The sequence below is a fragment of the Diaphorina citri genome, unplaced genomic scaffold, assembly GCF_000475195.1.
Source record: "Diaphorina citri unplaced genomic scaffold, Diaci psyllid genome assembly version 1.1 scaffold27, whole genome shotgun sequence".
Lineage (NCBI taxonomy): Eukaryota > Metazoa > Arthropoda > Insecta > Hemiptera > Psyllidae > Diaphorina > Diaphorina citri.
Window position 1 is genome coordinate 271,375 of NW_007377465.1, and position 13,769 is coordinate 285,143.

Below are 13,769 nucleotides of genomic sequence, written 5' to 3' on the forward strand. Positions count from 1 at the left end.
CATAGTCTTATTGGCCTGTTGAGCCTGTTCACACTTAAACTTCAAGTTTAAGTGTGAACAGGCCAATAAGAGTCCTCAACATGAAAATTGCCGTATACTACAAGTTGCAGTCTAGATGTGAAAGCCACCTAAAAGAGTTCTTCCACCCTAAGGCTAAAAATAGAGCGGAGCGAAGAGCTCTTAGAGCATTGAGCTTTTCAGCTCGATGCGGTTGAATTCGTCGCTTCCCTGTTTAGACTACCGGGGTAAAGGAGCTTTTTAGTCTCATTCGAGCAGGATAAACAAGGTATATTCCATTCCCTTCACGTGCTCGGTGCTATTTGCTCTCCGCTCCATATTGTGGCTTTTGTGGGGAATCTCTGATTTTTCATTAGAAAATAAAAGGTGCAATTTGAATGCAATGTTTGGATTTGTAGAAATTCATAGAATACACCTTGTTTGTCCTGCCCGAATAGGCCTGAAAAGGATGCAATCAGGACCAAGTGTACTATCCACACTATTTCTTTTTCTTCGCCTTTTCTCGTGTAAAGACGGGGTCGGCGTTTTACGTCAGCCCCTCAATCAGCCCTAACTAGGGTGATTGCTTTGGGCTACAAATTTTACGAGTGTAATGCCTTGGCCCTTTGTTTTGTGGATAGCGGGTTTTGATTTTCATTTTCCCCCTTTTTCAGCCGGTTGAAGAGCCCGTGGTGGGCGGGAAGGAGAAGAAGAGGAAGAAGTTGGACGAGATCGTGTTGGGACTCTCAGCGGCCAAAGGTCATCAGGACAGTGGCCCCTCCCCGTCCCCTGCATCCTCAGCCCTGGGAGCTATTACTGGGTCGTCCCTGTTTGCATCCCTGTCTGCCGCTGCATCTAGTATGGCTGAGAAACAGAAGATGCCCCCGGTGACACCCAGTATAAGTCTGACTGCAGGTGAGACTTTTTTCATGGCTTCAGGTGACAGGGTTCTTCTAGCTAGGGGAACTCTTCCACCCAACCACTGATTTTTTTTTCTTTGCTGTGAGCCTTTAAGGTATTTTTCGAGGGAGGTTTTGAAGGTCATATGCCTATGACGAAAATTCCATGATCTAGTAGGTAAGTGTAATAATGAAGCTTCAAGTATCGCCACAAAACCTCACCTAAAAAATAAATCTTGTTCAATTATGTCGGTCTCAAAGTCTCAATTACTCAATCGAGGTAAACAGAAGCGGTGTTGAAGCTATGTGAGGCGAGATGGCGTAGGATAGGCTGGGTATGCGTCGAAACGCCAGATGTCAAAATGGAGGTGGATGAAGCAGCTGCTAATGCTGGAGATAGCGAGAAGAAAGAAGAAAATGTTCCTGGTGAGAATGAAGAGAAGAAACAAGAAACCCCGACTGAATCTAATGAAAAGAGTGAAAACAAATCCGATGAAACTCAAGAGAAACAAAATTCCAATAGCGAAGACGATAAGGGTAAAGATGATGCGTATTTGCTTTGTTACTGTACTAGCAACGTTCTCGAATTTGTATTGTTACCGTAATAGGAACATTATCTAATTTGTATCGTTTATTTTTATTTGCTTTGTTACTGTACTAGCAACGTTCTCGAATTTGTATTGTTACTGTAATAGGAACATTATCTAATTTGTATCGTTTATTTTCATAGCGAGAAGAAAGAAGAAAATGTTCCTGGTGAGAACGAAGAGAAGAAACAAGAAACCCCGACTGAATCTAATGAAAAGAGTGAAAACAAATCCGATGAAAAAAACGCCAGATGTCAAAATGGAGGTGGATGAAGCAGCTGCTAATGCTGGAGATAGCGAGAAGAAAGAAGAAAATGTTCCTGGTGAGAACGAAGAGAAGAAACAAGAAACCCCGACTGAATCTAATGAAAAGAGTGAAAATAAATCCGATGAAACTCAAGAGAAACAAAATTCCAATAGCGAAGACGATAAGAGTAAAGATGATGCCGTTTATTTTCCATTTCCAGGTGAACAAATGGCTGGCAGAGCAGACGGCACTCATGTCTGGTGTTAACGATCCTAGCGAGTTCCTATCCATGGCGCGACGGAAAAAGAACGCGGGCTCTCATAACCCCCGGGGACCCATTACACCAGATCCCATGGCCCTGCTAGATTGGAAGAAGCTGTCGGGAGACGAACCCGTGTCTGTTGTTCATAAGACCACTGGGCAAAAGGTATGTGTACCTTTCAATGTAGTGAGGTTTCAACTCGAGGGTGAAAGAGAAAAGTGAAGACAGTATAGAAGAAAAGAGTGAAAATAAAGAAGAGACTGATAAACCCAAGTCTGAGGAAACGGTGCCAGTAACTAACGAAGAAGTAGCACCTAGCACAAACCCAACCGAGTCCAAGGATGAAACTAGTGAAGAAAACAAGGATAAAACCAATGATAAGAAAGAGGATGAGGTCATGGAAGTGGACAAACCAGAAGAGAAAACCTCACCCGACAGTGAGAAAATAGTGGAACAATTCGAAGAACTTGACGAGAAAACTGGTGAAACTATTGTGAAGAAAATAACAGCGGATGGGAAGGAGATAATAGAAACGCTTAAGAAAGAGGAGAAAGTTGAAGAGAGCAAGGAAGTCACCGTTGAAGTGAAAGAAAAGGAGATGAGTGACACATGTGATAAACCAAATGTAAATAATGACGAATCTAGTGGTAAGAAACAGCAAGAAAATCAAAATAGCAGCAGCGGAGCAGGGGATAGTGTTGAAGTGAAGAAAGATAGCAAATCAGTTGTGAATAGTGTTATACAACTCGAGGATTTTTCTTTTGTATGTAAATCTGTTCCACGATAACTCTTGAACGGTTAGTTTAACATGTTAAACACCTAAGTAAAGGCAATTAAACACCTAAAGGCTGATTAGTTCTTGGGCCGCATGAGGTCATCCGGACATCTTGTATTATGGAAATATATATAGAAAATATGTTTATTTCTATCACTACTACTGGAAGCTAATCCTAGTGGAAGAGGTTCTCCCAATACACCAACACCACCTGGTGGCTCTGTAGATACCACTGTAGCCAATCTGCTTGCACAGAGCTACAATAATCCCATCAAGTGGCCAAAGGTAATTCGGTTTCTATATCTAGCATCAAGTAGCTCTACGAATATACTCATAAAAAGTTGGTCTCTACTTTTATGACCAAGGGCAAGAGAAATGTAGAAAAATTAAAAACCTCTGAAACTTTTTTTCTCTTGTTTGTTTTCTTGAAGTTTATATTCTGTAGGAAAATATATTTCAAATCCCATGTCAGTTCTTACTCTAAACCCCCCTTGTGTTTTGGTTTCAATTCCAGGAGCACGCATTACAAGTTCGTCTCCAGCACATCGTCACCTGTGTGGAGAAGGGAGAATGGCCCGCTAGTCGTAACTTCTCCGCTTACACGTCCACTGGTACCGGGGTGAGCGCTGGAGAGTTGGAATTCACTCCCAGCGGAGGAGAACACACGCCCAAGCGTGAAACATCCACACCCCGCTCTGAAACCAGCGAAGTGATAACCATCACCACAGCAGACCTGCCTCCCTCTATCCCTCATCCGAGGGGAAGCATAGACAAGACGCTAATCAGTGCATTGACCGCGCACACTGCTTCATCGCATTCCCCCAGTTCCAATGCTTCCTCGCTCAAACGGAAGCGCCACATAGCGATCGATGTGGAAACGGAGCGAGCCAAGTTACACGCGCTACTCAACAGTAACCTCGCTGCAGCGTCGCCGCATCTGAGTATGAAGAGCTCGCCTAGTCCCTGGCCTACTCCTACGCAGAATGAAAATGAAGATACCGTGTCTGAGGACTCCAGGTAAGCTTATAGCACTTCCTCCCAATACTTTTCAATAAATCAGAAAGCAAAGTTTAAAACTGTTTTACCTAACATAGCACTTCCTCCCAATACTTTTCAATAAATCAGAAAGTTTAAAACTGTTTTACCTAACACTCAGTGCTAGAACATACAGAACCTCCCCGCCCTCCTCCCACCTCCCAATCTCAAACCCCTACCCCTCCCCCTCCTGTACTAACTCAGGAGGAGGAGACGAAACCTCTCCCTAGCGAGGAACATGTCTGTCATGGATCTTCGTTGAGTATAACACCCCCCTCTCCCGCCCCTGTTAGGAGTGATTCACTGGATGGTAAACACACAGAGCGTCTAGCTACCCAGAGTAATAAACCTAGCAAGGACACTGACAAGACAAAGTATAACCCTTTGAAACAAATCAGCGAGACTAAACTGAACGAGCTAAGACTGAAATTAAGCCAAACCCGGATAGAGAATCCAGACATGAAACCTGAGGATAAGGCACACTGGGAGGAGAGTAAGGAAGAGGATGCATGCAGTGTAGGATCTGCAGACAGCTTCTATGAGAGATCATTCGAAGCGATGGAATCATTGAATGAGACTGGGATATTCCGAAATCAGCGAGACTAAACTGAACGAGCTAAGACTGAAATTAAGCCAAACCCGGATAGAGAATTCAGACATGAAACCTGAGGATAAGACACACTGGGAGGAGAGTAAAGAAGAGGATGCATGCAGTGTAGGATCAGCCGATAGCTTCTATGAGAGATCATTCGAAGCGATGGAATCATTGAATGAGACTGGGATATTCCGGAATCAGCGAGACTAAACTGAACGAGCTAAGACTGAAATTAAGCCAAACCCGGATAGAGAATTCAGACATGAAACCTGAGGATAAGACAGACTGGGAGGAGAGTAAAGAAGAGGATGCATGCAGTGTAGGATCAGCCGATAGCTTCTATGAGAGATCATTCGAAGCGATGGAATCATTGAATGAGACTGGGATATTCCGGGATAGTGCCGTGTTTAGTGATCAGGAAGACGCGTTCTCAGATGATTTGGATGTATGCATTCCACCACCGAAAGGGTTTGGCGAGCAGAAGGATAATGAGGTTGAGGTGAAAGATAATGGAGACACGAAAATGATTTGGATGTATGCATTCCACCACCGAAAGGGTTTGGCGAGCAGAAGGATAACGAGGTTGAGGTGAAAGATAATGGAGACACGAATGAGAACAAATATGTAGAAGAAATTAAAGTCAGTGAGGAAGAAGAAGCAAGTGTCAGTTGGAGTCAAATAAGAGAGTTGAAATTACCAAGTATGGAGAATCACAAGTTCAAAGGCGAATGTATAGACAATTCCAACGCTGAAAACAAGAAAATTAACTCTAAATCAAGAATTGTGATTTTTGGGCCTTCTACCATAGGAACCTTACCATCAGTTTGAAAAGGAAGGCACTTCTCGAACCCCGCAATCGACCTTTCTTATCCAATAAATCCAACATATACATAGACAATTATACATAGATGATAGATATTAACACTTGTGTTTCTATTGTAACTCTAAACTGGATATTTGTAAACCAAGGAAAGACAACAAGCTGTGTATAGTGAAACCTCTGATGAGTTTGAGTAATCCTCTTGAACACATGACAACGCCAAGAAGTAGGAAACTCATTCAGATCAGTAAGGTGTAACTCTAAACTGGATATTTGTAAACCAAGGAAAGACAACAAGCTGTGTATAGTGAAACCTCTGATGAGTTTGAGTAATCCTCTTGAAAACATGACAACGCCAAGAAGTAGGAAACTCATTCAGATCAGTAAGGTATCGCTAAACAGTATCCCCAACCTGGAGATTAAATATAGCGAGAAATATATCAAGGGAGATGTAGAAACCAAGACATCGAAGAGTGAGGAGAAGATTGAGTGTAACCAGTGTGTTCCAAAGTCTAGAAGACATTCCTGTAAATTAAATATAGCGAGAAATATATCAAGGGAGATGTAGAAACCAAGACATCGAAGAGTGAGGAGAAGATTGAGTGTAACCAGTGTGTTCCCAAGTCTAGAAGACATTCCTGTAAGGAATCTAGACGATACCACAGAGGAAGAGACGAGTACACCGGACCTCAGTTCACAACAGCTTTATGTCCATCCAGAGTACAGGTTAGTAGAGTATTGTGATTTCCCCCATCCACTCTTTCACTGAAAGCGGCCAGTCTAGTTATGTAGCTTGGTGGGTAGCGCGTCTGCCTTGTAAGCGCTAGGCCGCGGGTTCGATTCCCGCCCCGGCGGATGTTATCGTGATGGCATAATGTTCGTTCTCGGAACGGCCGGCTTCTCCTATCCTGTCTTCCTTTTCTCTTCGATTTCGGGACGATAAGACCTTAGCAGTTACAGTTCCCTCGAATCTAGACGATACCACTGAGGAAGAGACGAGTACACCGGACCTCAGTTCACAACAGCTTTATGTCCATCCAGAGTACAGGTTAGTACTTAGAGTATTGTGATTTCCCCCATCCGCTCTTTCACTGAAAGCGGCCAGTCTAGTTATGTAGCTTGGTTGGTAGTGCGTCTGCCTTGTAAGCGTTAGGCCGCGGGTTCGATTCCCGCCCTGGCGGATCGTGATGGCATAATGTTCGTTCTCGGAACGGCTGGCTTTCTCCTATCCTGTCTTCCTTTTCTCTTCGATTTCGGGACGATAAGACCTTAGCAGTTACAGTTCCCTTTGTCAATTTTCACCCATCCTCTCTTTCACTGAGAGCGTCTTGAAATTCTTGTGCTCATGAGTGTACCATACCAAGGGCTGTATACTACTTGTGTTAGGTGTTAAAGATTTCCCGAATAGTAAACACCGATACTAAAGCTATGACCACTGTCCACACATAGTCGATCGACGTCGACTGAACCGTCCACACTGCCTCGACAACATAAATTTACCACGTCGATCATGATCGATGGTCACTCGTGAAATAATTAGTTGGTCTTTGTTCTCCTTAGAGTAAAAATATAATATCGTTTCAATAGTTTCACATTGACGTATTAGTGCTTAACTCCATACAAAAAAAGCCCACTCAGAGTTTTTGGTGGAGGGGCGCTGAACCGTCCACACTGCCTCGACAACATAAATTTACCACGTCGATCATGATCGATGGTCACTCGTGAAATAATTAGTTGGTCTTTGTCCTCCTTAGAGTAAAAGTATAATATCGTTTCAGTAGTTTCACATTGACGTATTAGTGCTTAACTCCATACAAAAAAAGCCCACTCAGAGTTTTTGGTGGAGGGGCAGTGAAAGAGAAAAGTGAAGACAGTATAGAAGAAAAGAGTGAAAATAAAGAAGAGACTGATAAACCCAAGTCTGAGGAAACGGTGCCAGGAACTAATGAAGAAGTAGCACCTAGCACAAACCCAACCGAGTCCAAGGATGAAACTAGTGAAGAAAACAAGGATAAAACGGGCCGGTGCCAGTAACTAACGAAGAAGTAGCACCTAGCACAAACCCAACCGAGTCCAAGGATGAAACTAGTGAAGAAAACAAGGATAAAACGAGTGATAAGAAAGAGGATGAGGTCATGGAAGTGGACAAACCAGAAGAGAAAAGCTCGCCCGACAGTGAGAAAATAGTGGAACAATTTGAAGAACTTGACGAGAAAACTGGTGAAACTATTGTAAAGAAAATAACAGCGGACGGGAAGGAGATAATAGAAACGCTTAAGAAAGAAGAAAAAGTAGAAGAGAGCAAGGAAGACACCGTTGAAGTGAAAGAAAAAGAGATAAGTGATACATGTGATAAACCAAATGTAAATAATGACGAATCTAGTGGTAAGAAACAGCAAGAAAATCAAAATATTAGCAGCGGAGCAGGTGAAAGTGTTGAAGTGAAGAAAGATAGCAAATCAGTTGTGAATAGTGTTATCGTGTCATCTGCAAGCGCCACCACTGATGTAGACAAGTTCAAGGCCATGTTCCCAGAGCTAGAGGTCATGCAGAGGTTACCGGAGATAGATGCAATACTACTGGAAGCTAATCCTAGTGGAAGAGGTTCTCCCAATACACCAACACCACCTGGTGGCTCTGTAGATACCACTGTAGCCAATCTACTTGCACAGAGCTACAATAATCCCATCAAGTGGCCAAAGGTAATTCGGTTTCTATACCCATCTTTCTTATATCTAGCTCCAAGTAGCTACAATCGTACTCCTAAAAAGTTGGTCTCTACTTTTATGGACAAGGTCAAGAGAAATGTAGGGAATTCATAAAAACCTTTTTTCTTGACGTTTACGTACTACAGGAAAACATTTCAAATCCCTTGTTGTTAGTTCTTTTTCTAAACCCCCCCAACTCGAGGATTTTTCTTTTGTATGTAAATCTGTTCCACGATAACTCTTGAACGGTTAGTTTAACATGTTAAACACCTAAGTAAAGGGAATTAAATACCTAAAGGCTGATTAGTTCTTGGGCCGCTTGAGGTCATCCGGACATCTTGTATTATGGAAATATAGAAAATATGTTTATTTCTATCATGAACGTGTATTTCTCTGTGGTTTCAGATATCCGGATCCAAAGCTCCCACATTGAAGCGTCTCGGACAATGGCTACAGGAGAATCCTATGTATGATGTTGATCCCAAGTGGGCAGATCTAGTGAAGGAAAGAGGAGGACTACCGCCACCTGCCCATGATGTTCAGTCCAAACGCATGCCTTCCTCATCCTCTATGAAGAACAAAGGTCGTAACAGTAATACTGTCATAGCAAGTCCTCCCTCTCAGTCTATCCCTGTGTCTCAGAGTACCTCCCAGTCCCTCCCCACCTCTCTAGCGTCTAGCTTACCATTCCCCTCCCTAGCAGGTGCTGCAGGACTGGGTGCTCTACCACCTAGCTTACTATCCGGACTATCTGGTATAGGGAACTATGATCCTAAGAACAATCCACTGCTACTACCATTCGGTGGAATGCCTAACCTGGGTGCTCTGAGTGGCTTGGGTAATATGAACCTTAGCAATAGCTTGTTTGCTAATCTGGCAGGACTTGGTCTACCATCACTGGGTGGCATGGATCCCTCTGCATTAGCAGATGCTGCTGCCGCCTCCCAGGCCAATAGCCAAGGTGGTCAGAGTTCCTCCAAGTCTAAGAATAGGAAGAGTTCGTCTACATCGGATGCGGGGAACAAGAACCCCCCCACCTCCACTGCCAGCTCCATGGCATCTCAACTCCCATTCTTCTTCCCCAACCCCAGCTTACTGTATACACCACTCGGACTAGGAGGATTAAACCCATTCCCATTACCACCAGGTGCTATGCCTAGTGCCTATGAGAGTCTCTTGCTCAATGGAGGACTTCCTACAACCTCTGGTTCCTCCTCTTCATCCTCTAGACACAAGAGTTCTACTAGTACAAGTAGAACCTCGACAGTAACAACCCCAGCTAGTAGTCGTACACCCCATCCTCATCCTAGCCAGTTCTCTGATTCTCATCTGTTAGAAAGTTTAACCCGAGCTAGCAGAGGATTACCTGATCTAACTCGTGGTGCTAGAGGTAGGGGTGGTGATGTAGAGAGTCTCAAGAACCTCATGTCAGCTATACCACCATTCGCTGGTATGGGAGACCTTGGTAGTAGTAGTACGAGTACAAGTGGTGGGGCTAGTAGTAAGAAATCAAGAGACCAAGAAATGAAAGATGCCCTTGACTCATTCAAGTCATCAGCAGAATTATTTGCACGAATACCTCAATACTCCGATGAGAAAGGTAAACCCATCAGCGCTGCTGATCTTGTAGAGAGGCATTTGAAACGACCTGCCATGGAGATACCACCCATGGATAAACCAAGCAAACGAATCAAAGACATGAGTCCCATCTCTATCCCTGTGCCTCCTGTATCCAAGCACATTCGTCCTCGCTACCCAAACCTACGACCGCGCCTGGGGGCACGGGCGCCTACAGCCCCATGGACCTGTCCGCTAGGTAAGGATCCGACCAATTTTCAAAAGTATTGCAATCGGTCCAATTTTCAAAATCGGGAAATGGGTGGAAATATCCGTTTTGTTGTTATGAAGATTTGATAGAGGGAACTGTAACAACTGAGGTCTCATCTTCTCGAAATCTAAGAGAACTTTATCTCTTGAGGATAAAGTTCGCCCTTGGCGGGAATCGAACTCGCGACCTCGTCCTTAAAAGACAGACGCGCTACCCTTCGAGCTAACTAGGCTGGCAAACCAACTTTGGAAGTCTAATAGATAATAATGTTTACTTGCTCACTACAATGACTAAAATTTGATCACCAATGATTAAGTCCATGGGTCAAAGCCTTGGTTTGGAGGAGGGCTAGATTAGGCTAGCAATTCAACTATTTATGAGACCGTTTTAGAAATACTGAAATACTCTTCCTTCGTTTTCATATAACCATACTAATGATATTTTTTCTTCTACTTCTAGTTTACCGAAAGCTCACGGGGCCAGCATAGTGAGTAGTGTGGCCGCTGCCAGCTCAGGCGAGAGTGTTGGCCTGGATCTGTCTGCCAAGGATCATTCCTCATCGCACAACGAAGTACAGGACTTCTCCATGCCAAGCAGGAAGCACAAGAATAAAAAAAAAAAAAAAAAAATGGCAAGACATCAAAATGCATAACTATTGCTTCAAGATTATCTTAAATGCATCGTTATTGTCCAAAGACAAGCTGAATATGGCGACTGTTGGTTCTGACAGTCTCACCGTGAATGGTGGAAAAATCTCGAGATCTACATAAGTCTCTCAAACAGTCTAACAGACCTAGGTCTGAAGCTTTTCCCGCCACACACTCCAACTGTCTGACAGACCGTCTGAGCCTAAGTGCTAGATTAGCAAGAGCTGCTATGCAAGCAGAAGATAGTGCGAGCGATGGCAAATAGACAACAAACCTGTAGACACTTGGCTTACTCTATGTTAATAACTCTAGAAGGTTGATGGGAACTGTTTTACGATAATTGACAATATGGTTACTAAACTGTAACTTGTAATAATTGTAACCTCCGCTCTGTATGAACCTAAGTGTGTGTTAGGTTTGAGACGCCGCTCTCTATTTACTTTATTCCTGTGTACATTACTTTTTTATGTATATAAATTTATATATACCACTATATCCCCTCCCTCTACTTCTTTCTTTTTTTTAAAAAAAAGTGGAATTTTGATTTACCAATGTCTAGGTTCTTTTCTAGATGTCTAAATAACAAATAAATAAAATTGTTATCCATTAGGTCGTTAGTTCTCAATACACTTATTAGCTCAAGGGAACAACATCTAAAAGAAAACGAACATCAAACACAATATATTTTATCAATGTATACCAGATCAATGAGCGTAAAAAAGGGACAATTGGAGAGAGGGAGTGAGTGATCGCTTTTTCTTTTCTCTGCCAATTAACAAATAAAAAAAGCCTTTTTTGCGACACGTTAGTTGTAAAAACTTTAGAGAATGAGACTTTCAAAAGAATAGAAAACTAGAGCTTACTTCTATTGTAAAATAATAAAAGGAAAAGTAAATTCTAGTATTGAATTCTTAGGTATCTCGGAGAGTTGAATAATTTGTTTACGTGAGTGTAAAAGTTGTAAGACTAAAATAATTGTGCGTAGCTTACATAAACAACCAGAAATATACCTGGAATCAATCAGAACAAAGAAAAGATTCCTACTCTTTGGACAGAGCACCAGCAGCAATGGTTCTGAACAACGAGAGAAATCTTATCAACAATAATTGTAATAAAACGACACATTATCTACTTGTGGGGACATGAGGGTTCAACAAAAATATTAATAAGTAAGGCTCGAGTATTATTATAATTGAAAACCTCTTGTCTGCTATGTTCAAGTCAATTGATTGATAATAGATATAAAACTGGATTAAATTGACAAAAACTAAATTTCGAGATTCAATTAGGTACAACTATCTCAAGATAAAAACTTACAGTCCGCTCGCTACTTATTTTTTTGTTGCGAGAAAAGAAAATCGCATACCACCCGATGTTAATGATTTCAGTTTGGAAACTAAACATTCATAAAACTACTTTTTGATTGGGAAGGTAACAGTTGTATCTCTGATTATATTAAATACAAAATAAAAAAATGAAACGACACAATAATCCTAGTTTCCCTCGATGTGAATTTTGCTACAACCCTATTCATATTTTAGGATAAATTTTATACATTTTTCAAACTTCAGATTTTTCCCTATTGTTTAAATATATTTTTTATATTGAAAATTTACACATAGAAAAGTTTACATAGAAGAAACATCAATTAATGCAAAAAAATATGTACACTTTTATTTGAATTATTTTGGGGAGAATAAGACGAGAAATTTTAGTATACAAAAGGAATAAATTAGAATGGAAGATGAAGATAGAGGAGAAGTCAAACTAAATACAACAAAATATTTGAAGAAAGAAATTTATAAATTAATCAAGGTACTAAAAAAACGTAAACAATTGTTCAGTAATTTGGGGTAAGGGAATTATGGGAAAGGGGAGAGAGGAAAATGAATACAAACTAAGATTAAGAAATAGTACCTGACCATTCAGAGAGACTGACAGAAAACACTAAAATTAAAATAATACTGTAGCGATTTTAATTAAAATTTAAATAAACAAAATTAATCATGAATACTGTCTAAGAAAGAGAGATTAGCCATTGAATCATAGATAAAACAATTTAAAATGGCAGAGAAAGTTATCTAGCTGTCAAGGAATTTTGAATCAGGTATGTTATGTATTGGGGATGACTACTTGACAAATCGTATACAATTACCCCTAACCATACGGCACACAAAGGAACAAAAAGTCTTGTGGCCAGGACGACAATCCGATTTTAAACTCAAGTTCAAGTAATTTTCAAGAAATATAAAGTAAGCATTCTGATGGGCTAAAACGTTTAGTACTGATCAATTAGAATAGATTTTAAACTCAAGTTCAAGTAATTTTCAAGAAATATAAAGTAAGCATTCTGATGGGCTAAAACGTTTAGTACTGATCAATTAGAATGCTTATTAACTTGAAACCAAGTTTAAACTGAGAATGTGGTCCCGACTACTAGACGTCAGCACTGAGAGGTTAAAAATAAAATGTCACAAATAGTAGGAAAAACTGTGGCACACTAACAGTCAGATCTATTCCTGGCCTCTAAGTATTGTCAAGATAAAAAGGAAAGGCTAATTCATGAGGAAAAAAATGGAAAGCAAATAAGGAGAAAATATAATAGACTGTTTTTATCTCTATCACAGTTAAAAAGGCTAATTCATGAGGAAAAAAATGGAAAGCAAATAAGGAGAAAATATAATAGACTGTTTTTATCTCTATCACAGTTAAAAAGAGGGCATTACACTCGTAAAATTTGTAGCCCAAAGCAATCACCCTAGTTAGGGCTGATTGAGGGGCTGACGTAAAACGCCGACCCCGTCTATACACGGGAAAAGGCGAAGAAAAAGAAATAGTGTGAATAGTACACTTGGTCCTGATTGCATCCTTTTCAGGCCTATTCGGGCAGGACAAACAAGGTGTATTCTATTTCTACAAATCCAAACATTGCATTCAAATTGCACCTTTTATTTTCTAATGAAAAATCAGAGATTCCCCACAAAAGCCACAATATGGACTTTTTTATATCATTTAATCTTTATTTTAAACCTGGAAATGGAAAATAAACGATACAAATTAGATAATGTTCCTATTACAGTAACAATACAAATTCGAGAACGTTGCTAGTACAGTAACAAAGCAAATATGAGAAAGAATGTTGCTAATACAGGGGGAGGCTGAAGGAGAAAAAAAAAGCCTTTGCGTTGAGAATGTAAGGGTAGCACGGTAGCACGCCTGCTTTGTAAGCACTAACAAGGTCGCGGGTTCGATTCCCGCCAGGACAAACTTTTTCCTAACAAATATCATTTTTCCCTAACGGCTGGCTTTTTCCTACCCTGTCCTCTTTCTCTCTTCCATTTCGGGACGTTAAGACCCAAGAGGAAAGGA

At 41.1% G+C, this 13,769-nt stretch overlaps 2 protein-coding genes across 2 annotated transcripts in view; one reads left to right on the forward strand and one right to left on the reverse strand.

The window, feature by feature from the left end:
• Positions 1-10,405, forward strand: part of LOC103510659 (serine-rich adhesin for platelets) — a 36,042-nt gene extending 25,637 nt beyond the window's left edge. Inside the window, exons 17-31 of the mRNA XM_026824520.1 lie at positions 672-912; positions 1,627-1,917; positions 1,970-2,157; positions 2,207-2,755; positions 2,903-3,052; positions 3,282-3,784; positions 4,096-4,398; positions 4,578-4,920; positions 5,010-5,164; positions 5,476-5,744; positions 7,052-7,247; positions 7,307-7,919; positions 8,331-9,627; positions 9,663-9,741; positions 10,213-10,405. Of these exons, the coding sequence (XP_026680321.1) occupies positions 672-912; positions 1,627-1,917; positions 1,970-2,157; positions 2,207-2,755; positions 2,903-3,052; positions 3,282-3,784; positions 4,096-4,398; positions 4,578-4,920; positions 5,010-5,164; positions 5,476-5,744; positions 7,052-7,247; positions 7,307-7,919; positions 8,331-9,627; positions 9,663-9,741; positions 10,213-10,405 (5,370 nt within the window). The remainder of the gene's footprint in view (positions 1-671; positions 913-1,626; positions 1,918-1,969; positions 2,158-2,206; positions 2,756-2,902; positions 3,053-3,281; positions 3,785-4,095; positions 4,399-4,577; positions 4,921-5,009; positions 5,165-5,475; positions 5,745-7,051; positions 7,248-7,306; positions 7,920-8,330; positions 9,628-9,662; positions 9,742-10,212) is intronic.
• Positions 10,406-13,424: 3,019 nt separating this feature from the next.
• Positions 13,425-13,769, reverse strand: part of LOC103510667 — a 56,997-nt gene continuing 56,652 nt past the window's right edge. Inside the window, exon 49 of the mRNA XM_026824530.1 lies at positions 13,425-13,430. Within this exon, the coding sequence (XP_026680331.1) occupies positions 13,425-13,430 (6 nt within the window). The remainder of the gene's footprint in view (positions 13,431-13,769) is intronic.